Genomic DNA, 26,146 nt, shown 5'->3' with positions numbered 1-26,146 from the left:
CTCTCTCTTTTTTTTAAAAAAAAACGAACAGTTTCTCAAAAGTAATAATATACACCAAAGAAAATAAATGAAGCAAAGTAGGATACAACGTTTTCCTATTTTAGTAGTCAAGAGTTTAAAAGGAGAGAGAGATCTCTTAATTTCTTTTCCTTTAAAATGAGCGTAATTTCGGCAAAAGTACTTGAAGAACAGTGAAAATATAGTCAATTCAGTCTTCCGGCGTGTAAATACAGTTTGTTTTACCTTCCGGCGTGTAAAATCTGCTCGACATCGGCTTCTCAGCGTCTCCGGTGATCGTGTATCATGTTGCTATGGATACACAAGATGGCGCTGGGGCGTGTAGCGTGATGACGGCAGGAACGTGTAGCGTGATGACGCAGCGCGTAAGTGAGACGCAGCGCGTGTGTAACACGTCAGAAGAAGTCTCGAGCACGCTGAAAGCCTCCCTCGCGCACTGCAGAGAAATATCGGAAAAGTCTTAAAATTGGATGAAAAGGGTTTTATACATCACCCAATCGCCGGAGAAGGAGCGCTGGAAACGCCAGGACATGCACCAAAAACAAAGGTGGAAGCGGTAATGTACAGTACTGCTTGTCGTTTTCTTTTCAGTTGATAAAGACGAAAAGCTTTAAAAATGTGCAGAAAAACGCCGGTGGGTCGTAATTCTTCGCAATTACGACGTAAGAGGATAGTTCATAGTTGTCATGAGGATGAAAGCGTATTTTCAGGTTAATCCTTTTTTTTAACCTGATATAAAAATAAAATTTCTGCTCCTGTGCTTCAGGGATGGTGGCAGAAATAGCAGGGTTTACCTCGTCGCCAGTAAAAAGATCCAAGGCAAATTTAAAGTAGAAATTCATGAAGGATTTATTGCATGAATAGGAGTTGAAGCACAGCACATCATAACAGGTTCAGGTATAGGTCTTGTAAAACAGTTGGTCTGGAATCTGGAACCCAGGATGTAAGATGCAGGCACGCATCATACATTCCAGGCAGCAGATCCAGACAGGGAAAGGCACGGGGACAGAACAAGGCAGAAAGAAAAGTACAACAGAATGCAACACACCTCCTTTCAGGAAGGCCAACTACCTGATAGATGGAAACGAGCAATGGTTCGCCCAATTAAGGAAAAACCCATAGCAGATGGGAACGTATTAACAAACCTACGACCAGTCTCACGGCTACCATACTTCTCCAAAATAGCCAAAAAAGTGGTTAATAAACAGCTTGAACGGCATATAAAGGAGAATAATCTACTACATCCCACACAATCTGGCTTTAGGCCAACTTACTCTACTGAGACAGCTTCCCTCTTTGGTACTGAAACAATACGGAAGAGAGTAGATGAAGGGCTGACAACTGCGCTGGTCTTATTAGACCTGAGCGCAGCATTTGATACGGTGTCACATAAGCTGCTCATCCATCGTTTAAGGAGAGTGGGTATGACCGGGACTACGATGGACTGGATGTTATTCTTTCTTCAGGACAGCAGCTTTTAGGTGATACAATCTGTGTACACATCTAAACCCATTAATCTGGCACAGGGTTGCCGCAGGGCTCTAAATTGAGTCCTACTCTTTTTAACACCTTGGCTGCTAGGCGTTTTCCCCCTCCTGTGCTGAAAATTGCCATTTTGCTGTTTCCATGACGAGCTCAGCTCGTCATCGGCACACGACACCCGTGGGTGATGACGAGCTGAGCTCGTCATCAGCATCGATTAATCTATATATCGCACCCCTGGCAGACATAGTAGAAAAACATGGAGTTTCAATTGTGTCGTACGCAGATGATACTCCGTTAGTGGTAACTCTGGCGCCTGACTCACCCCAGGCAGCAAATAGCTTTGCAGCCTGCCTGAAAGATCTGGCAGGATGGATAACTGTCTGAGCCTGAATGGCAGTAAGACAGAGGTGCTAGTAGTGGGGAGCTCCCCATCTATATGGTAACAGTTATGGTGGCCAACTATGCTGGGACCTACTCCCGACCCCAAGACTGAGGTGAAAAATCTGGGAGTATGGAGAGACTCAAAAATGTCTTTCGGGGCCCAAATTAATAAAACAAGAGGAAAATGCTTCGGGATTATGAAGATTATCAGAAAAACCCTGGACAGCCTTCCTATGACTGCCAGAAAAACCCTAATCCATGCACTCGTTACATCAAGAAGTGCCTGACTCAGGGACAACTCAAGAATAGACTAGGGGAATGTCGTCAGTGAGGGCTTCTTTGAATGGCAAAAGGGGCTCAGATGAAGTCGCAGCCGTTGAAGCACCTCTGTCGGAAGATTAGTCCTGACTGTCACTGAAGGGAGCTGCAGGCCCATGGCAACAGCAGCCCATCTCACCACCACTACATAGGACAATCCATCCGCTATAACCCCAGTAAGGGGAGAAAGCATGCCAAGGTGTCAGGAGGTATTCAGGCCACTAGCGTCGCCCAATTCCTTTCTCCAGTCCGGTTCTTCTAGCTGGTCTTCCAAAGGGTCCAGCAACCCCTCCAAGTCCTCATCACCACGCTCAGGGCAATATGGAACACCTGGGTTGAACAAGAATACAAAAGTACCCTCCGGCGTCGGCTGACGTCGGTCCAGCTCCGGGTCCAGCACGGGGATGAGGATGGGGATGACGTTGGCCAAGGGCATAACCGGCGCCTGGGTCGTCATCACCGGGATCGGCTTCTGGGAACGTTGAGTGAGGTCGACCGGCGTTGATCTAGATCCAGGCCTAGATTCACTGGGGGCCTTCGGGGCTAGAGCTGCCGGCATCGAAGGCCCAGAACTCCCAGCCGGCTCTGCGGGGCCCAAAGGCGCACCAACGGAGTAGGGCAGTCCAAACACACGGTGGAGGGCTTCATTGAATGTACGAAGATGGGCAGGGGACGCCCCGGCTCCCGGATACAGGGGGGAGGCGCGGAGTTGTCCCTGAGTCAGGCACCAAAGACAGAACCTTATAGTGACGACGCTCTGGGTCCCGAGTCACGTCAGCTGACCGACGGGGGAAGGCAAAGAGCGAAGGTGCTTCTTCGCCTTCTTTTTATGCTTCGATTTACCCGAGGAGTGCGAAGACTTGGACGAGGTGTGATGGCTCCGCGACCGGTCTCGAGACCTTACCCTCGAGCGACACTGGTAGCGTCGCGGAACCGACTGCCGGGCCTTCAAAAAGTTTTGGGACTGCTCTGGCAAAGTCTTCGGATTCATGGCCCGACAGTCGGATCCCGACTGAATTGTCGTTGTGCTCCAGGCACCAGAGGCACATGAGGTGCGGATCCGTGACGGTCATCAGTTTGTGATGGGAGTCACAAGGCTTGAATCCGGTCGACGATGGGACATCCCTCGTGCACCAGGAGTTGAAGACTAAGGGGAAAGCTCTCTCTAGGTCTGCAGTAGGCTGGTACGGAAGCACATGTTACTTACCTTCGGTAACGATATATCTGTAAGAAACAGTTGTAAGTATTAGATTCCTTACCTTAGAATATCCCCAGGCGTGAGACTGGATCCGGAAACTTTTGCGTAGCAGTACCCTTGCGCGTCGGTAGGCGTTGTCTGCGGCTCGGCGTCCGTCGTCGGCGCCGGGATGACGTCGCCGGAGTACTTAGACGCCACCCTCGCGCGCTGACGTCAGTTCTTATACATAGCTTTTCCGCGCTAGAAACGCAGAGCCATGATAAAAACCAACACTGGTGCCATGAAACTAGGGCCCTGAAAGGGGATGACCTTAAACCTAGATATCTGTTCGCAGAATGGGGAGGATGGTTGGGGCGGTAAGGAATCTAATACTAACTACTGTTTCTTACAGATATATCATTACCGAAGGTAAGTAACTTGTGCATCTGAAAGAAACAGGTTCGTAAAAGATTCCTTACCTTAGAATAGATACCCCAGCAATACCAACCCCGGTGGTGGGTCTGCAAACCAATGATCACACCAGAAAGTCCTGGAGAACGGAACGGCCAAAGAAGCCATCTCTCCGGACTTGGCTGTCCAGGCAGTAGTGTCTTGCAAACGTGTGCAGCGAGGCCCACGTAGCTGCCTGACAGATGTCCTGCAAGGGGACTCCCCGACCCAGGGCAGTAGTAGCCGCTGTGGCCCGAGTGGAATGAGCTCCTTTTTAGCCAAGGAGTAGCATACCTTGATGCACAACACGACCCACCGAGAGATGGTCCGCTTGTGCACTGCCCGACCTTTCTTAGCGCCCACATAACCAACAAAGAGTTGGGCATCCACCCGGAACTGGCGCGTGCGATCCAAGTAGAATGAGTGCGCACGTTTTGGGTCCAGATGGTGGAGCCTCTCTTCCTCTTTCGAGGGATGCGGAGGCAGAAAGAAGGTGGGCATGGTGATGGACTGCCCGATGTGGAAGGCTGTGACTACCTTGGGCAGGAAAGAGGGTCGCGTCCGCAGCACAACTTTGTCCGGATGGACAGAAAGGAAGGAAGGTTTAGAGGAAAGAGCCTGGAGCTCACTCACCCTCCTGGCAGAGGTGAAGGCAACCAGGAATGCAGTCTTCAGAGTAAGGAGACGAAGAGAACAGTTATGAAGGGACTCGAAAGGAGCGCACATCAGATAGGTCCGAACAAGGTTCAAGTCCCACTGCGGCATCACGAAAGGAACAGGAGGAAACATGAGTGATGCCCTTTAAAAACCTATTTACAACTGGGGACTTGAACAAAGAGGGCTGATCAGGGAGCCTTAAGAAGGCGGAAATATCAGAGAGGTAGCCCTTGATAGTGCCCAGAGCAGAGCCCTGCTGGGCAAGAGAGAGAAGAAAGGGGAGAACCGCAGAAAGGGGATCCACAGCCTTTGCTGTGCACCATGCCACAAATTTGTTCCACCTGCAGGCGTATACCGATTTTGTGGAGGGATGCCTGGCTGCCAGAATCACATTACAGACTTCAGGAGGGAAGTCAAATGGCCTCAACTGCCGCTGCTCAATCTCCACACATGTAAGTGGAGACTGGACAGGTTCAGGTGGAGGACCGTCCCCTGCTGCTGCAACAGAAGGTCCTCCTGAAGAGGCAGACGAATCGGGGGATCGACAGACATGCTGAGTAGCTCGGGATACCAGTATCCCCGCGCCCAGTCCGGAGCCACAAGGATAACTTGGGCCCGGTCGCGTCTGATTTTCTTCAGCACTCTGGGCAGAAGTGGTATAGGAGGAAAGGCGTACAACAAGCCGCAGCTCCAATCGCGACGAAAAGCGCCTCCAAGCGAGTGCCGCCTTAGAAATTCGAACGCGCAGAACTGATGACATTGCGCGTTCTCTTCTGTGGTGAATAGATCTAACCAAGGCTCGCCCCACTGCTGAAAGAGGCCTTGCGCCACGTCCGAGTTCAGACTCCATTCGTGATCCATCATGCACCGATGGCTGACTTTGTCCGACCTGACATTCACGGAACCTGTCAGGTGTTGAACCACCAGGGTCACGCCCTGATGTTCCAGCCACTGTCAGAGGCGCAGAGCCTCCTGGCATAGGGTCCACAACCCCACCCCGCATGTTGGAGTACCACATGGCGGTGGTGTTGTCCGTGAACACCTGCACTACACTCCCCCGGACAGAGGGGAGGAATGCCTTTAGTGCAAGCCGGATCGCCCACAGCTCCAGAAGGTTGATGTGGAGCCGGGACTCCGCCGGAGACCAGAGGCCTCTGATCTTTGCCTCTCCCATGTGGCCCCCCCCAGCCCTGGAGGGAGGCGTCCGTCACAACTACGTGCTCCGGTTGGGGTGGGGAGAGGGATCTGCCGCTAATCCAATTGCGGTCCGTGAGCCACCAGTGCAACTGTCTTGCAGTGCCCTCCGAGATCAAGACATGGTCGGACAAGTTGCCCTGATGCTGGGCCCACTGAATCTTCAGGTCCCACTGCAGAGCCCGCATCCGCCACCGGGCGTGATGCACCAGAAGGATGCAGGCCATCCGCCCCAGAAGCCGCAGCATCAACCTGACTGAGACTCAGGATAACGGCTGAAAGATTGGAAACAGAGCCTGAATATTCTGAACCCGCTGTTCGGGAGGATAAACCCGAAACTAGAACCGCTCCGATGTAGAGGAGCTTCTGAGAGGGACACAGGTGTGACTTTGGCACATTGATGGAGAACCCCAGCAGGTGCAGGAAGTCGGCCAACAACCAGTCGTCGAGGTAGGGGAAGACTAAAACCCCTAACCTGCGCAGATGAGCTGCGACCACCGCCAACACTTTTGTGAACACCCGTGGGGCGCTGGTAAGGCCGAAGGGGAGCACGGTAAACTGAAAGTGCTCGTTGCCTACCGTGGCCTACCGTGAACCGCAGGTAACGCCGGTGGACCGGCAGGACGGGGATGTGAAAGTAAGCATCCTGCAAGTCCAACGCTACCATTCAGTCTCCCGGGTCCAGGGCATCTAAGACCTGAGCCAAAGTCAGCATCTTGAACTTCTCCTTCCAGAGGAAGCCGTTGGCGTTCCGCAGGTCCAAGACAGGGTGTAGGCCCCCTTTGCCTTCTTGGGAACCAGAAAGTCGTGGGAGTAACAACTACGCCCTACTTCTGGCCCAGGAACGCGCTTGATGGCCCCCTTGGCCAAAAGGGCCGTAACTTCCTCTCGCAGAAGACTCGAGTGATCCCCCGACACACGGTGGTACTGCGGTGGCATGACTGAAGGGGTCGCCTCGAAGGGGAGGGAGTAGCCCCTTCGGACGATTTGCAGCACCCACCTGTCCGATGTGACGGTGCGCCAGTTGAGGAGGTGATGGCGAACTCTGCCCCCACTGGCGTCACATGGACCTGAAAGCTCGGACTAGGAGAGTTTCGAGGCGGATGCTGCAGGGGTAGGTGTGGACTGACCTCGCCGTTGTCCTCGACCGCCGCCACGGCGGTTACCACGTCCACCCCTTCCGTGGCCACAAAAGGAGTGAAAGGCAACAGTTTGCTGGCGTGGGGCCGAGATGCCAAAGGACTTGGCCGTAGCCCTGGAGTCCTTAAAGCGCTCAAGCGCATTGTCTGCCTTGTCGCCAAAGAGGCGACGGCCATCAAACGGCATGTCCATAAGGGTGTTCTGGACATCAGCCGAAAAGTTGGCGGACCTCAGCCAGGCGTGGAGACAAATCGCCACCGTCATTGCCATCGCCCTGCCCAGCGAGTCCGTGGTATCCAGCCCACACCGGATGGAATACCGTGCCGCATCTCGACCCTCCACAAGGGCTTGGGTGAGTTTAGTCCGGACCTCCTCGGTCATTGTGGCAGCACGTCCGCGACCGTGTCCCACAGAGAGTGGGTGTAACGGCCCAAGAGGCACGTGGTGTTGACTGACCGCAACCCCAAACTAAGTGAGGAGAACATCTTTTTTCCATACTGTTCATACCTCTTGGATTCCCGATCGGGGGGAGCCGTCGGGAATGCGGTCTGGGAGTTAGAGGCATGGATGACCAGTCTCTCGGGGGTGGGGTAGGTGGACAGGAAGCAAAGGTCGCCCGGAGCCACGTTCCTATCTACAGGCGGACCTGTAGCTGGCTTGGACCAAGTGCCCAGAAGAACGTCTAACAAGGCCTCATTAAACGGCAGCAGAGGCTCAGCCGAGCTTGCCTGCGGTTTAAGGACCTCAGTGAGGAGGTTAGTCCTCACGGCCACGACAGGGAGCTCAAGGCCCAAGGCCTTGGCAGCCTGGGTCAGCACCACACTATAGGCAGCCCCCTCCTCCGTAGCCACGGTAGGAGAGGAGACAAAACCAGTGGCGTCGAATACGGCGCCGAGCCGGTGCTGCTCCGACGCCAGACCAGAATCGAGGGTAGGACCGGGGACGGCGTCGTCCTGGGACGGCGCTGGGGGCGACACCCTGGGGGCCGGTGCCGGCGAGGTCGTGAGGTTGCCCGGCGACGATCGAGAGCCGGATCCGGCGGGGCCCTGCGGCGCCGGGACCGAAGTCGACGACGGCGCTGGGGCTGAAGCACCTGGCCCGCTTGGGGACCCAGTTGGGCCGCTTGGCCCAAAGACGCAGCGGAACCCGACGGAGGAGTGAGCGACCTCATGGCCATGAGGAAGGCCTCGAACTCCTCCGGCGTCGCGTTCTGCCCAGGGACCGGCGGGTATGGAGCAGGCCGCAACGCCTGCGGCTCCGGCGGGGGCGGTGTCGCCCGAACCCCCGGCCACGTCGTACAAGCGTCCGGGAGAGTCAGAAGAGCGATGTTGCCTCTTCGACTTCTTGTGCCTCTTACCTGAGGACTTCGAGCCGAAGACTGATGACGACTCCCGGAACTGTGGTGACTCCGGCCCCGCGACCGGTCCCTCGACCTCCTTCCGAACCGAGACCTCGAGCGGCGCGGGGCTGACTGCCGGAGCTCGAGCTGCTTGTGGGACAGCTCCAGTCTAGCTTTGGACGTCAGGGCCCAGCAGTCGGAGCAGGACTTGTCGTCGTGGTCAGGGCCCAGACAGTGAAGGCACCGGACATGGAGGTCGGTAACTGACATCAGTCGGCTGCATTCGACGCAGGGTTTGAACCCGGGCATCCCTACCGGCACCGTCGGAGTCGAGAGACTTCGAAAGATGATAAAAAAGGATCGAAAAAATTTGTCAAAAATCGACTAAGGGTACAACTTTTTCCGGATCGTCGCTTGCTGGCACGGAAAAAAGAAGAACTGACGTCAGCGCGTGAGGGCGGCGTCTAAGTACTCTGGCGACGTCATTCTGACGCCAACGACGCAGACGACGGTTGCGGAGCCACAGACGACGCCTACCGACGCTCAAGGGTACTGCTACGCAAAAGTTTCCGGATCCAGTCTGACGCCTGGGGATATTCTAAGGGAAGGAATCTAATACTAACCTGTCAGCGTGCAGAGAAGACATCTATGTAGATACAGCGACGTAATCCCGGCAAACATGACGAAGGATGGGGAGTCTACTTACGCCACCTACCGACGAGCAGGGGCACTGCTAAGAATAAATTCCCCAGATCCAGTCTGACGCCTAGGGGTGATTCTAACGTAAGGGATCTACAACTAACAGTCTCTTTCAGATGGCCCCGGCAGGGGCGCATGGAGAAGATGACGGAGCTCTGCCCCAGCCCCATGACGAGCTACCTGATTGTTTACTACATTTCCCATAGTGGGGATTGGTATTAGTGCTCCCCGTAGCACCGCTCTTAAACTGAAGGCATTGCTTTTTTTAGAGACGCCAAGGCCAGAAGGTGAAAGTCAAGCGTCTTTCATTCCTCTCTCTCAGCCAAAGGGTCCACCACTTATGTACTTCCCCCCGATACCCTTGGACAAATCCTTGGAAATAATGAAGACCCTAAAATCAGGATCTCCTTCTGACCCTTGGCCAGCCAAGATAATGGTAGCTTTTGCTGAGATTATTAACTCTGCGCTCAATCGGGTTCTGAATCTATTGCTGGAGTCCAGTTATTAAAAAAACCTAGAACAGACCGTGAGCAAGTCTCAAATTACAGACCAATATCTCTGCTTCCTTTCTTTTCCAAGGTTTTGGAAAAATATGTGAACGAAGTGATTACCACCTATGCGGAATCTAATCTTATTTTCCACCAAAGCCAATCTGGATTTAGATCCAACTTAGGACCGAGACCACACTCCTACAGGTCTCTGAAGTCATCAAGGAGACCTTAGATCGGGGAGGGAAAGCCGCATTGATTTTGTTAGACCTGTCTGCGGCCTTCGATACCGTACCGCATGAACAGTTCCTTAGTAGACTGATGGAGTGCGGGTATCGAAATAAGGTACTACAGTGGTTTACCTCATTTTTAGAAAATCGGGGGCAAACAGTTTGGTCCCCCCCTTTTTCAGCATCTATTCCATCACTTAAGGTGGGGGTCCTGCATGGATCTATTCTTAGTCCCACACTGTTTAACCTTTATATGTCTCCTTTAGCAGATCTGGCTGAAGCTTTTGGAGCCAAAATGGTCTCGTACGAGGACGATACTCATTTGCTGTTTACATGTGATAGGAAGTCCGATCTAAATTGTGAAACCATAAAGGCTTGTCTTTCAGAAGTATTTTCTTGGTTTTAACTTCACCAACTAAAATGTAACCCTGACAAGTCCGAAATTGTCCTTTTTGGTCTTCCCCCAGATATCTTATGGCGTAACTGGTGGCCACAGGATATGTCCCCCCCCCTAGCCTCGGTAAAGTCAGGTAAGAATTTGGGAGTAAGAATGGATGACAACCTATCCATGAACTCCCAAGTACAATCGGTTGCAGGCTCTTGCTTTGGAGTGCTGAAAATGCTTAGACAATTTCTGCCCCTCCTCACTATAATGCATAGAAAAATTGTAGTCCAGGCATTGGTTCTTTCTCGATTGGACTATGTCAATAGTCTTTACTTGGGAATGCCAGACTATTTATTGACACTCCTGCAGGTTGTGCAGAATTCTGCGGCCAGGACCATCCTCTTGCTTGGGCCAGGAACGCATATGTCTAGTCATCTAAAATCTTTGCACTGGCTCCCAATCCGGAAGAGGATCATATTTAAGTCTATGGTCCTGACCTTTAAGTCTCTTCACAGGCTGGGGGCCCCGTATCTAAGGAAGAGAGTACAATTTTACCATCCACGTCGCACTCTTAGATCTGCAACATTGCATTTAGCCTGCGTTCCCAACTTTTCTCTTGCCAGAATTGGTGGACGGTCATTTCAATTTCAGGCAGCAAAGATATGGAATAGTCTCCCTTTGGAGCTGAGACAGACACACAACCTCCTTCCTTTCAGGAAACTACTGAAAACGTTTCTTTTTTTATAATAGTTGACTTCTGTTAGCCCATCGTCACGTTCCTGTTAGCCCTTTCTCCCATTTGTAGCGACGGGACACTCTTCGGAGTAGCCGTGCGCTTTAGAAATCCCTGATAACATAACATAACAGTGGGACATTGTTCACTTTTGTCTGATCGGCTGGGGGGCGTAGGACCCACAGATTTAGGGGTGCGCCTTCTTTTGTTACTAGTGACACATGGCTCTGGTGCGGCTATAGGTGTTAGAGGGAGCTGGATTATTAGAGTTTGACATGTTGTCACTTGTGCCCTGTTGGCGTAGCTGGACTTCTTGTACCACAACCGATGCTTCGTGGTTTTTAAGTGTTGGGAGGGTTGGGGATTACTTGTTGGTTTCTGTCCTTGTTCTGGGTTTTTGCTGAAGTGGGCTGTGTGCTTGGTGCGGTTTTATCTGTAAACTCCTCCCCTACGCGCCTATTCCTCTTAGATCGTTGTGGCCCTGGGCGCTCAGAACTGCCTGGTCACTTGCAACGTTAACTGTCTATTGGACAAAATCTAACCGCTGGCCTTCAGTTGGCGAAACAGCTACATGCCAGCCTTCTATTCCTTCAGGAAACCCATCTTTAGGGACCAAGATTCCCTTTCTGGCCCGCTGTGGCAATACACAGTTGTTTTACTCCGGGTTTGTGAGGGGCTCTCGAGGGGTGGCAATACTGTTAAAGGGACACCTTTGTTACACCATGACCAAAACATGGCTAGATCCATGGGCCAAGCTGCTAACACGAACGCCTCATCCCGAGTGTCATCGTCCTTTCTGGAGGTGAGCATTAGACTATTGGGAGACCTCCCTCCTGGTCCATTGGTGTGGGGAGGACTGGAACGAGGTTGTGGATGTGGTGATTGACCGACTCCGTGGGACTCAGGGAGGGGGAGCCACTCGCTCACTGCTGCAGCCCTATTTTGCAGCCTTGGTCCTTATCAACCCCTGGCGGCTGTTTCATCCTGGTGTGCAAGGGTACACATTCCATTCTGGGGCCTACAACACCTAATCCCGTCTGGATTATTTTGTTGTCACTCAGACACTTTTCAAGGCATCATTGACACACTAATCTTTCTTGGGTACTTTTCTGACCACTCACCAGTCTCACTTACATTACAATCTGGCCAGTGCCCAACCTCCTTGCACTGGCGCTTGTCGGCATGGTCTCTTCGGGATGCAGAGCTTATCTCACACATTGGGGACACCCTAGAACGCTACGTTGAGGAGACCCAATGCACAGCATCCTCCCGGACATTTTATGAGATGTGATGCTGGCGACCCTCATAGGGAAGATCACTATTTATCAGAATAACAAGAAACACAGGAAACTCCAAGAGATAGGGTAGCTTGAGGTGCCGATTTATCAACTAGAGGAGTGGTTTGCTGCAGACCCATGCCACTCCTGATGAGGATATTTAACAACAAGGGGTGGTGATGGACAGAGTTTCTGAATTAAGCAGAATACTCTCACCCAGTCTAGAGATCAGGGCTTGATCCAACACCGTTTTTTAGCTCACTGCGCCATCCCAGCTCAGAACCTGGCTATATGCAAATTAGTCTGTTCCTGTCCCAGTGCATGATGGGAACAGGGCAAACCAAACTACCAAGCCAATTCTTACACTGGGAAGGAAACAAGCTTCCGGGGACCGGTTTCTGGCATTTCAGCCGTTGTCGGCCCGGCTTGCTTGAATCCTGATGGTGCAATGAGCAAGGGACTCACATCTGAGTATACCCTTCCACGCTTAGGGTGGACAAAATATTTAACAACAAGGGGTGGTGATGGACATAGTTTCTGAATTAAGCAGAATACTCTCACCCAGTCTAGAGATCAGGGCTAGATCCAACACCGTTTTTTAGCTCACTGCACCATCCCAGCTCAGAACCTGGCTATATGCAAATTAGTCTGTTCCTGTCCCAGTGCATGATGGGAACAGGGCAAACCAAACTACCAAGCCAATTCTTACAGTGGGAAGGAAACAAGCTTCCGGGGACCGGTTTCTGGCATTTCAGCCGTCGTCGACCCGGCTTGCTTGAATCCTGATGGTGCAATGAGCAAGGGACCCACATCTGAGTATACCCATCCACGCTTAGGGTGGACAAAATATTTAACAACAAGGGGTGGTGATGGACAGAGTTTCTGAATTAAGCAGAATACTCTCACCCAGTCTAGAGATCAGGGCTAGATCCAACACCGTTTTTTAGCTCACTGCACCATCCCAGCTCAGAACCTGGCTATATGCAAATTAGTCTGTTCCTGTCCCAGTGCATGATGGGAACAGGGCAAACCAAACTACCAAGCCAATTCTTACACTGGGAAGGAAACAAGCTTCCGGGAACCGGTTTCTGGCATTTCAGCCGTCGTCGGCCCGGCTTGCTTGAATCCTGATGGTGCAATGAGCAAGGGACTCACATCTGAGTATACCCTTCCACGCTTAGGGTGGACAAAATATTTAACAACAAGGGGTGGTGATGGACAGAGTTTCTGAATTAAGCAGAATACTCTCACCCAGTCTAGAGATCAGGGCTAGATCCAACACCGTTTTTAGCTCACTGCACCATCCCAGCTCAGAACCTGGCTATATGCAAATTAGTCTGTTCCTGTCCCAGTGCATGATGGGAACAGGGCAAACCAAACTACCAAGCCAATTCTTACACTGGGAAGGAAACAAGCTTCCGGGGACCGGTTTCTGGCATTTCAGCCGTCGTCGGCCCGGCTTGCTTGAATCCTGATGGTGCAATGAGCAAGGGACTCACATCTGAGTATACCCTTCCACGCTTAGGGTGGACAAAATATTTAACAACAAGGGGTGGTGATGGACAGAGTTTCTGAATTAAGCAGAATACTCTCACCCAGTCTCGAGATCAGGGCTAGATCCAACACCGTTTTTTAGCTCACTGCACCATCCCAGCTCAGAACCTGGCTATATGCAAATTAGTCTGTTCCTGTCCCAGTGCATGATGGGAACAGGGCAAACCAAACTACCAAGCCAATTCTTACACTGGGAAGGAAACAAGCTTCCGGGGACCGGTTTCTGGCATTTCAGCCGTCGTCGGCCCGGCTTGCTTGAATCCTGATGGTGCAATGAGTAGGGGACTCACATCTGAGTATACCCTTCCACGCTTAGGGTGGACAAAATATTTAACAACAAGTGGTGGTGATGGACAGAGTTTCTGAATTAAGCAGAATACTCTCACCCAGTCTAGAGATCAGGGCTAGATCCAACACCGTTTTTTAGCTCACTGCACCATCCCAGCTCAGAACCTGGCTATATGCAAATTAGTCTGTTCCTGTCCCAGTGCATGATGGGAACAGGGCAAACCAAACTACCAAGCCAATTCTTACACTGGGAAGGAAACAAGCTTCCGGGGACCGGTTTCTGGCATTTCAGCCGTCGTCGGCCCGGCTTGCTTGAATCCTGATGGTGCAATGAGCAAGGGACTCACATCTGAGTATACCCTTCCACGCTTAGGGTGGACAAAATATTTAACAACAAGGGGTGGTGATGGACAGAGTTTCTGAATTAAGCAGAATACTCTCACCTAAGTCTAGAGATCAGGGCTAGATCCAACACCGTTTTTTAGCTCACTGCACCATCCCAGCTCAGAACCTGGCTATATGCAAATTAGTCTGTTCCTGTCTCAGTGCATGATGGGAACAGGGCAAACCAAACTACCAAGCCAATTCTTATACTGGGAAGGAAACAAGCTTCCGGGGACTGGTTTCTGGCATTTCAGCCGTTGTCGGCCAGGCTTGCTTGAATCCTGATGGTGCAATGAGCAAGGGACTCACATCTGAGTATACCCTTCCACGCTTAGGGTGGACAAAATATTTAACAACAAGGGGTGGTGATGGACAGAGTTTTTGAATTAAGCAGAATACTCTCACCCAGTCTAGAGATCAAGGCTAGATCCAACACCGTTTTTTAGCTCACTGCACCATCCCAGCTCAGAACCTGGCTATATGCAAATTAGTCTGTTCCTGTCCCAGTGCATGATGGGAACAGGGCAAACCAAACTACCAAGCCAATTCTTACACTGGGAAGGAAACAAGCTTCCGGGGACCGGTTTCTGGCATTACAGCCGTCGTCGGCCCGGCTTGCTTGAATCCTGATGGTGCAATGAGCAAGGGACTCACATCTGAGTATACCCTTCCACGCTTAGGGTGGACAAAATATTTAACAACAAGGGGTGGTGATGGACAGAGTTTCTGAATTAAGCAGAATACTCTCAGCCAGTCTAGAGATCAGAGTTCAGAGACGGCTGAAATGCCAGAAACCGGTCCCCGGTAGCTTGTCTCCTTTCCGGTGAAGAATTGGCTTGGTAGTTTAGTCTGCCCTGTTCCCATGATGCCCTGGGCCAGGGACAGACTGATTTGCATATAGCCAGGTTCTGAGCTGGGATGGTGCAGTGAGATAAATAACGGTGATGGATCAAGCCCTGATCTTTGGACTGGGTAAGAGTGGTCTGCTTAATTCAGACACTCTGTTCATCACCACCCCCTTTTCTGAATCGTCTTTGGCCACTGTAGGTGTGGCAGGGTATACTCAGACATGAGTCCCTTTCTCACTGCACCATCAGGATTCAAGCAAGCCGGGCCGAAGACGGCTGAAATGCCAGAAACCGGTCCCCGGTAGCTTGTCTCCTTTCTGGTGAAGAATTGGCTTGGTAGTTTAGTCTGCCCTGTTCCCATGATGCCCTGGGCCAGGGACAGACTGATTTGCATATAGCCAGGTTCTGAGCTGGGATGGTGCAGTGAGATAAATAACGGTGATGGATCAAGCCCTGATCTTTGGACTGGGTAAGAGTGGTCTGCTTAATTCAGACACTCTGTTCATCACCACCCCCTTTTCTGACTCCTGATGAGGAGGCATTGACCTGGCATGTGAAGGGCTGCACGGCGTCCTGATGGACCAGGCCAAGTATATGTGGCGTGAGGCAAAGTCACGACTGTATAATCGTGGGATCAAGGCAGTCAAGCTCCTGCATCACCTCAGCTCCGCTGTCACTTACCATGGCCCAGTACCATATATCTGCGACACACTAGAGAATACAGTTGTTGGGGAAGCTGCGTTTACGTGACATTTTGCGCACGGCTACGTGGGGCTATATGCATGCAGTGATATTCTTCCAGAGCCACTGATCTCCAAATTTGTTGCTGACCTACCCCTTGAGCAGCCACCCTCCATTGATAGATAATGGCTTGAGGGATAGATGACCAGTGGGGAGCCTGGTCTGTCTATGGTCTAGTAAAACGCTGGGACTCACGGGATTCCCTGGTGAATTTTATAAGTCCATACGCAAATTGACCACGGACATTGAGGGAGCTGTTAAGAAAGTGGACGACTACAGCAGACTACCCGCTGCCTTTAGCCGGACTTACATAGTGGTGATTCAGAAAGCTGGAAAATCCCAGGAACAATGCGCCTCCTTCTGGCCCATTTCCCTGCTTAACGCAGAGATAAAAATCTTGTCCAAGGCTCTCACGGATCGCTTGATCAGGGTCATCCCTTCTTTGGTACACCCTGAGCAGACTAACCCCTGCATTTCGCTGGACTGAAATAGTGGTGATTCAGAAAGCTTGAAAACCCCAGGAACAATGCGCCTCCTACTGGCCCATTTCCCTGCTTAACGCAGAGTTAAAAATCTTGTCAAGGCTCTCACCGATCACTTGATCGGGGTCATCCCTTCTTTGGTACAGCCTAAGCAGACTGAGTGTATGCCCAAGCGGCTACCCGACACAACATTCACAGGGTCCATAACGCTACTGCCCTGGCTGCCTGGCTCAACCCCCCTGCATCTATACTTATGGCAGATATAAATGTGGTGCTTGATTAAGTAAGTTAGACCTACCTCTTCGCTCTTCTGAAGCAGTCCAACTTTGGCTCCACGTCCATCACCTGTCAGACTGCTCTGCACTGATCTGACAGCGCATGTCCAGGTAGGCGAAGCAGTGTCTGAGCCATTCCCTATTGGAAGGGGCACATGGCAGGGGTATCCACTGTCGCGTTTGCTGTTTGTGATAGCAACAGAGCACATGGCAGAGTGGCTACGTACTGATGCACATGTCAGGGTTCGATTGGAGTGCGGAGTTATCAGACCAAAGTGCCCTTTATGCAGATGATGTGGCAGTTTTTTTCGCATACTCTGAGACCTCGGGTCCCCAAATATTACAAACACTAGAGATATTTGGGGAGCTGTCCAGTCTTTGCTCAATCCATCAAAATCCACAATTTTTCCGGCCGCTGCTCCATTGCCAGATTGACACTGAACGGCCGATATACCAGTGGCGACCCTAGGATTTAAATACCTGCGGTTGTTCATTACACCCGATGTTGCGCTGGCCTGGACGATGAATATACAGTAGTTGTTGGATAGACTGCAGGCGGAAATAAAGATGTGTCCACTCTTTCGCTGTTTCTCCTAGGGCGGTCCGCCATCTTCAAAATGGTGTCACTCCCTCCCCTTCTATATCAATTGTAAAATGTCCTTTATGCCCTGCCTAAATCCTTCTTTTCCAACCTTCATTCCTTAGTTAGGAGCTCCCTGCGGAACCACAAAGCTCCTTGTGTAGCACTTATGAAATTCTTTAGGACAGATATTGAAAGGTACTACAGGGTCTCCCAACTAATAATTATAAATGATTGGTGATCAGGCATCAAGGGAATCCCATCTACGCTACTGAGAAGTGGGCTGTGAGAGATACGACCATTCCACACCTCTTATATGTTGGGGTAATCCTGCTGCCCCCAGCCCCCCCCCCCCCCCGGTCACAAGGGTGTTGATCCTGACTCTTTCCCTCGCTTAAAACATGTGAGTAACTGGCCAGACCCCCCTATGGGTGGGCTCCATGGTTCCTCATGTGGCAGAACTGCCACGTTTTCATGGCTGGAATACTATTGGGATCTCTACTCTGGGGCCGTTCTTGATGGGGTGACATTTAAAACTTACCAGGAGGAATATGCCCTCCACCGCTGCCAATTTTTTCGCTACCTACAGCTACGACATGCCCTCCTGCCCTATTTCGCAGACTTGGACGAACTATCAGAATTCATCTGCTGGAAGCCAAATTGCTGCAGGGAGAACTGGGTGACCACAAGGTCTTGCAGGTCTATTGATCCGTGGTCCGGAATACACCTTACTGTTTTTACAGTACTGCACTCTGCATTGAAGCAAGACCTAGGAGCCTTATCCAACGATGATTGGGTGGAGTTTCAGGCCTCACCGAGAAGCACTGCGATTTCCATACGACTGCGTCCTATTCAGCTCAATTATGTGCTTTGGACCTGCCTTACATCCCACAGGCTCTGCTGGATGGTGGTGATCACCCCATCCCTATGGTGCCACAGACATGTTTGGGATTTTCTACAAACAAAATGGGGTGCCTCCGCCTTTGCCCGTTTTGGGAGGGGGTCATGAACTGCTTAGGGAATGTATTAGGACAGCCAGCACAGCGAGACACAAAGCTTATCCTTATTCATATCAGTGAAGGCATTGAACTGACTCAGTAACGCATGACACTTTTTTGGCTAGGTCTCACACTTGCAAAGAGGGATGTTGCATTCCTCTGGAAGGCAGAATCCCCACTGTACCGTCAGTCACTGAGTGTAAGAGGGGAATGGATTGGTGCATGGTAAGAGAGCAGCTGGTTTACGTGGCTAAGGACAGCACTCAGAAACATGGCTAGGTTTCGGGGGAGTTGGCGGCTACAGGGGTGTAGTATTTGAGGAATGGAACAGTAGAACGTTTGTCCTCAATGATAAAATCAGGTCCTATGTGGGGCTGGATACCCAATCTAAACATGATGCATGAATATGCTGCTTTTGCTCGGGGTTGGGAGCAGGAATATGGAGGTGGGGGACTAAGGACACAGCACGCCCGTTGGTATGTTCTTCCTTTTTTATGTTGTCATTTCATGCAAAACCTAATAAAAGCGTTATTAAAAAAAAAATGATTAGCAAAAGAAATAATGTCCTTCCTATGGAAGCTCTGACACACGTATAACTACTGTCTGTACTTACTGCGGTGCCCAAGCAACCTTGGCTGATACCAGGTGGAGCTGTCCTATGCAGCTATAGAGGAGTTTGGCTCTAGTTCACCCCTCGGCCGTCACCTACCCAGCCGGACATCAGACATTGTTTTCCTCGTCTTCCACCATAACGGTCTGTACTTCCGCGTTGCCCGAGCAACCTTGGCCGATACCCGGAGGAGATGTCCCATGCATCTATATAGAGGAGTTTGGCTCTGGTTCACCCCTCGACCGTCACCTACCCAGCTGGACATCCAACATTGTTTTTTCATCTTCCCTTTTTGTCTTCCACCTTATTCCTTACCCCTGTTTACCATTCCCCCTCTACCTTTCACTCCCCTGAAGACATGTGCGCGCTAATAACTCATATTATTGTGTAATCTCATGTTTTTTTCTCCTATGTCAATACTTAGCCGGGTCTGGTGGCTCAGTGGACTAATGCGTCTACTGCAGGGGCCTGTGTTCGACCTCATGGTCACAGGTTCAAATCCCGGCGGGTCCACTCAGCCTTTCATCCATTTGGGGTCGATAAAATGAGTACCATTGAGTTGGGTAACAACAAACATCTGTTATTTCAGCGCCAAGAGGCCCGTAGTGGTGAACGTGCGCTTTACAAATACTCATGTTATGTTATGTTATGTTGGCTATGTAATTATATAACCTGTAACTCGCTGATCTTATGTAAAGCACTCTGATACCTCTGGGTCTAGCCAGCGCTATATAAAACTTTGCAAATAAATAAAATAAACTACACAGTGGCAATCACTGTTGTGCGATATGCACATGATACCCATTTGCAGTTAATTGGTTTATACACATCTCCCCACAACACATTCTCTAGGTGCTACCATGTAACTGTCAGCTGTTTTCCCACCAATCCCCCCTGCCACGGAGATCCCTAACCCACCCTCCCCTTGGCCAACCAGGTTGATGTTCTTTATGTCATTGCTAATTTAAACCATGTATGCTCAGTTCTCGCTTCAGCAGCCTCATCTGAGATTGGACTCTGGTGCTTTCTTCTATCGTCCACTCCACGTTTCTCAATGCTGTTTTAAAAGCCCAGATTCCACCTGTCTCCCATGTAGTGGATGTTAAAGATGTTGCAGTTTCTGAGGCATTCTCCTTTAACAACAAACCAGCCCAGCATTTGGCTTGCCTTAAAGTAATGGGCTCAATGAAATTGGACCACTCAGTGGGTGAAGTGAGCAGTCCGATGTTGTCAACCACTAATGCTACACATGTACTTCCTTGTTAAAGATTGAGTTAAGAAATGAAAGTCATGATTATTTTAAATATTAATATTTATAATAATTTATCTTCTTGCATACTTGTGGTGAAGAAATATAATTGCCAGGCTTTAGGGAGCTACTTGTTTGTTTGCACCAAGATTACTTCGATTAATCGTCCACATCATGCTGTTAGATCATATTCCAGACTCTAGTTTCTTTGGCTTTACAATTTCCCAGTAGTTTGTACTGATCCCTTACTCATCTTGTGAAGGTATAAAACATAATGTTTTTGGTTTCTGTAGGAAAGTAGGATCTGTTTTCATGGTCACCCCCACTTTTTGCTGGTGTCATTATGGTTCACTGAGTAGCCTGACTGGGATCCTGCTAATCAGGACCCGAGTCTCTGTGCTTCTTTCCTAAATTGGACATGGTGAGTACTTGGGTAACCTCCAAATTGGCTACTGGTGTACCCTTGTAAGTCCCAAGTATATCGTACCAGGGTACCCAGGGCATAGGTACACCAGCAATCTTCCATGGGCTGAAGCATGTAATATGTCACCCTTGAGAGAGAATTCAAATTGTGACTACAAGCCTGCCATTGCAGCTTGTGTAAGCTGGTGCTAACAACACTTAAGACAGATATACATTTCCTTATATCTGAGGTCACTAAACTTAAAACCTATAAGTCACCCCTAAGGCAGGCCTTTAAATCCTGAAGGCAGGGTGCTCGGTTATAAGTGTCAGGGTGCCCCTGAATGACCAGGACACCCCTATGACTCTTGTAGTCCTTTCTCTCGGGTTGTAAGTGCATCAGCCATTACGATATATAGAGTGGCCTTGTGTCATTACACAATGGCGATCTCTAAACTGACTGTAACGAACCCTGTCATGTTTAGTATTAAAACATGTTGGAATCATACTCCAACACCGTAAACAGTGTTGGAGGTATGATTCCGTGTATTGTAAAGCTCCTCCAGGAGGCCCTCAGTGTTCCCAATACCAGTCTTCTAGACCCGGACAGCAAACTATGGCTGCTGCCGACCAGAGACTTGATTCTTCACTCCTGCTGCTGAGCCAAGCTCGAACAGGGGAAGACAGGACTTAGTGTATTGTGACAGGGTGGGGGTGCTTGCCAGGGCAACTAGACTGCTTTGAAAGACACCTTTGGTGCCCTTCTTGCATACTCCAAATTAAACCAGTTCAGGGAGCAGTTGGCTCCTGCTCTGGCGTGAAACTGGGCAAAGGACATGCACCTCCTGTGGAAGGGACCCCTGAATCGTCCCAACCCTTTCCTTAGGGTACTAAATGGCTTACTCGTGGGTGGTGGATTTGTCATGGAACAAGATTCAGATCCAAAACCACTTCAACTTCAACCTTCTGGGCACTCTGGACTTCGTTGGACTTTGCTTTGGGAACTGAGACTTGAACTCAAGAAGACTCCTGCTGCTCCTGGTCTCATCGTCCTGCCAGTCTTCTGCAACATATGTGCCTTAGTTCCATACAGGTTCTTCACAGGGCCTGCAGACATCTAAGACACCAAAAGGAATCTCCCTTGGAGTGAAGGAATCACTTCCCTGCATCTGCAGGCTCTGCAACAAAGCTGACCTGTTTGTTGTTCCTGAGCTCCTACGGACTCTAAAAGGTTCAGCAACACAGGTGGTGGTTCTACAACTCCCTCGAGGCCTGCACTGTCTTCACAGCAAGTTTGAAGCCAGTATCCCTAGTCGGAACCACTGGAGCAGTACCCCTGTGCACTGCCTCGACTTGCTGTTGCCAAGGCTTGTTGACTCTCTCCTCCAGAGTTCTTCGGGCTCCAAGAAGCTCCAGCTTCAAGCATCTTCTGTAGCCAAGATCTTCGCCTGCACCGTATCCTCTGCACCCTGGGCCTACATCCTTTGGTGAGCTACTCGAGACCCTCTTGTGACTCCTATGCCTCATGCCTTTGGGACCACTTGATGGTCTTCTTTGGCTTCAGTAGGCTCTCTTGCTTGCTCTGGCCTGTTCTGACACCTGCTCGTGGTGAGTCACTTGGATGTTGCTGGTCCCGAACCTGCACCTTTTTCGACAACTGTGTTGGTTGCCGGTGCCATGGCTTGTTGGTGCCCCTGCCGGACACTGACCCCATGGCTCTTGACATCCAACATGGGACAGTTCATTAATGGCTCCTGGCCTTCCTCAGCGCCTCCATTGTGGTCTACAATGGTTTCTGATGTCACTTTGCACCTATGCACCTGGCTTCCCTGGAGTAGGTATCATGGTTCCGGGGGTATCCACGGGTGGGGTCACTCTGCAACCTTCCATCTTCCACAGGTTTTCTTCAGAGTGCGCTGGGAAGGGTCCTTCTTTCAAACTGCAACCGCGACTTACCCATTGACTTGCATTAAGAACGCAGTCGTGTTCCCACACTGCACACGACCTCCGTGGGGTTCCAAGATACTCACCTTGGGTGGTTCCTAGGGTCTCCGACTCTTCTACACCTTCTGGGTCCAGTCTCGACTTAGGTCATGGTTCACATTCCACAAGTTTAGTATATGATTTGGTCTCCCCCTGGAGACCACTGTGTATTTGTGCTACTTACGTGTTCTGTTTCCAAAGAATTGTGTGTATTGCGGTTATATCTCTGGGTAGGAGTTATTGCAATGTGTTAGTATTTATAATAAATACATATTTTTATAATTACACTGTGTGTTTTTTTTTCACTTAACTTGCACCATAAGATTAAATACTGGTAAAACAAGCTGCTTTACACTCCTTCTGGACTAAGCCTGAAGGCTACTCTCGACAGTTAGAGAGCTTTCTTAGGTTGTCTAAGACCACTAAAATCGCCATAAGGGTTGTCTGGATTAGTGAAGGGTGCTCCACTTACATAAGTGAGCACCATGTACTAAGCCAGCCTCCTACAGTTTCCTATGAGAAATCATGTTAAAAACATTTTGCTAACATGTTATCCTAGTGCCCATCTTCTGTTGGTGCCTTCGGACAATGTACTCTGCCATGTGAGAGAAGAGGTAGGGTTGCTTGTTAGACAATATCTTGCAAACCATTATTAATTTATCTCACAGCACACTTAAGTGTCTCAAGCACACAATTGCCAGAGTTTCACCGTAATCTGCCCTAAATGATCAAACTTGATGTCTAAATGTTATTGAATACAGTGCCATTAAGAAGCCTAACATTTTTATTTTTATTATATTACAGATAATGGAAACAAAAATGGAAAAATGGAGAGCCCAGTAACATATAACAGAATTTCGAAGCTCTGCAAATCGACAGTAAAGCAAGCAAACAGGGTAGAGCCGACTCCACAATGGCAAAGTGATTGCTGCGAATCTACGCACTCCACCTTACACCAGACTCCCTGTGTGACGGTAACAGAAGCCTCCAATAAATATGAGGGAAGAATGGAAAGTGAACAGAGTGCTCCGTGCAGCCTAAACACACAAGAAACTACTAGACCATATAATTATCCTGAAAGGGAGAAAATCCACCCAAAGAATAATATTGGCAGACCTCCACGTACACATCAACGAACAGCAAGGTTTACATGTAAAGAGTGCGGGAAAAGCTTTACAACAATATCCTATCTCCGAAAGCATGAACGATTCCATACTGGAGAAAGACCTCACCTTTGTACTACATGTGGAAAGACCTTCAGTCTACTTGGAGGTTTGCAGAGACACCAAAAACTGCATACTGGTGAAAAACCTCATCAGTGCAATATGTGTGGAGAATACTTCAGTAGAACGGACGTACTTTCCAGACACCAGAAAACACACACAAAGACAATACAAAAATGTGGGCTTAGTATATTTTAAATAGCATGGATAATAAAATATTTCATTCCTAGCTACATACAGGTATCACTGTTATGTATGCAATTTTTTGTCTTAACTAGACAGAAGCTTGTTTATTAGCACTGTAGTGTTTAAAATGTACCTTAGGTAATATACGGCAGATTGGTTACTAAGAATGGTTGAGAGTGATTATTTTGTACTGTGGCCATATGTAAAATAATTATTTAAAGGTTGAATGTGATACTAAATTACATATCATCAGTAAGAATTTTTTCTAAGGCTTCATAATATTCATGCGGGTTCCCCACTGTGAAACCTTCCACAACTCTTTGCTTGATCTGTAAATGTGTTGAGCAATTCTTTGTTGCGCTGTTGCATTACCAATTTTGGAGCTGCTATTTTTTCAAAGGCATTACTAACGTAGAAAGTTCATCAAGGTATTACATTGTAACATCTGTTCTGCTCAGTTTTCGTTCCTACACAGGAACCAGGATTTACAAAAAATGGAGCTAAAAAAATAAAATAAATTTAATAAGACCACTATCAAAACAACGATTTACAATGCAATCGGTCTCGCTTTCAGGACCTTATAAGTGTTTAGCAAGAGCTATTGGCTCTGCTAATGAACAAATGGGGGTATAGAATGGTTATGTTTCAACTACAAAAAAGGCATGCACTACGACACTGGCACTGCATTCCACTTTTTGTTAGATTCAGTTATTCTAACTCATTAGTGAATGCAGCATTTTCCCACCAAACCCTGTTCCCGTAAATGATCTTAGGGCTCTTTCTAAGTTTCATTACCAATGAATGACCCCTTGTTTCAATCATTTTCAAGAAATCATCTAGGTGCTCCTAACAAACAGCAGAAATCTGGAGAACATTTAGGAAAAGTTTTGCAAGCCACTTGTTCCCATAGATTTTCGAAAATTTGAAAAACGTCTCACATAAACAATCTGAACACTTAGCAACTGTGGGTATACTGACACTCCGGTGCAATGGAGAAATAAAATCCGCGCTGCAACTGTTACGTAGCTGCCAAGGTTTCAGATTGCTTATGTGTGACATTTAATTAATTTCAGTGTAATTATGAGTGACAGTCAACGACTATTAGTGACACTTTCTCGCGAGCAAAATACAAGCAATGAAAACGTGGGAAACATATACATGTTAGAAATTACACCCATTTGAGCAATGAGAAACTAGGGAGCTTTTAAAACTGCTGAAAAGCACCAGAAATGGAGGGACCCGTACCGAAATGTCACACAGGCATTACACTCCTCTTCAGTGAGGGCTCTGCTGCAGGACTCATCTGTGTCACGATCAGTGAATCAGCCTCTGTGCAATGCCAGGCTGAGTGAAGGATCTTCTGGCTTTAGCCAGTGTTCTGCGCTGTGGGGTGGGAGAGTGAAGTGAACGGGGCAGTGACCTCACAGTGGCAATGCTGCTGTAGAATGAGCTGCTGTTGGAGGCTGCCCGTAGTCTCACAATGAATTGATCCTGGCTGGCGCTTGTTTTCACTTTGTTGCCTAGTTCTTTTTACCCAGTTGCTATTTATCACAAACTTGATCTGAAGAAAATGGAGAGGTGTACATGGGCACCCGTTACATTTTACAAATGAACATTCGTATTGTACAGGCAGGTGCTGCACAGTCACTTGAGCTGACTTCTGGTGCTGAACTAGAGCTGTTTGGTTGTAAGAGGGCCAGTGTCTGATGTTGGGCAGCCTCCAAGTATGGCAGCTGTTTGTTTCTGTTTGTGCATCCGAGTTGGTAGACCTCCTATTCCCGGCACTTTTAAGTTTGTACATGTGCCAAGAGTACGGACACCCCAGTCATACTGTACACTTTCCCCGAGGAGATGCTGAGATGGCAAGTTAATTGGAATGCTGCTGACACACTCCAGAGTTAACAACATAAATTATAAATCAACAAACTGAAAGTTGAAAGTGTTTTGGGTGAGGGATGCCTGGGGCCCAGAAACGAAGGGAGAGCACACTAAGTGAGCTAGTGCTCCGACCCCTCTTAAGACCCAAAACATCCTGCGCCGCGCTCTCACTGAAGAGCCCCTCATTTGTTGGGCACCAGCTTATTCCAAACAACGGGCAGAGAGTATGTAAATAAACCATATGAGTAGAGCCACAAGCACAAAGGGCATCAGATTCAGAGGAGGTTGGGGTTGGCACTATTGTTGCTTTATTTCTTCTTCTTCAAAATCTTTATTTCGATCACATGATCATAAAAGATGTACAAAATTATCACATTGATTAAAAAATGCAGAAGATGTCATTATATCATTAGTATAAAATGCATTTAAAAGTTAAAACATATAATGATCAGAATGGGTACCAGCATATCAGGGATTCAGGTCTGTCAAGTCCC

At 49.2% G+C, this 26,146-nt stretch overlaps 1 protein-coding gene across 2 annotated transcripts in view; it reads left to right on the top strand.

The window, feature by feature from the left end:
• LOC147683294 (uncharacterized) overlaps window positions 1-23,823 on the top strand; it is a 180,301-nt gene extending 156,478 nt beyond the window's left edge. For both annotated transcript variants that reach the window (XM_086943743.1, XM_086943742.1), the window contains one exon: window positions 23,170-23,823. In XM_086943743.1, coding sequence (XP_086799869.1) covers window positions 23,170-23,786 — 617 coding nt within the window. In that variant the 3' untranslated portion in view covers window positions 23,787-23,823. The remainder of the gene's footprint in view (window positions 1-23,169) is intronic.
• Window positions 23,824-26,146: the final 2,323 nt, after the last annotated feature.

This window comes from Lissotriton vulgaris, chromosome 11 (assembly GCF_964263255.1).
Source record: "Lissotriton vulgaris chromosome 11, aLisVul1.2, whole genome shotgun sequence".
Taxonomy (NCBI): Eukaryota; Metazoa; Chordata; class Amphibia; order Caudata; family Salamandridae; genus Lissotriton; species Lissotriton vulgaris.
Note: the sequence above shows the minus strand (reverse complement) of the source record. Positions and strands in the feature narration are given on the sequence as shown.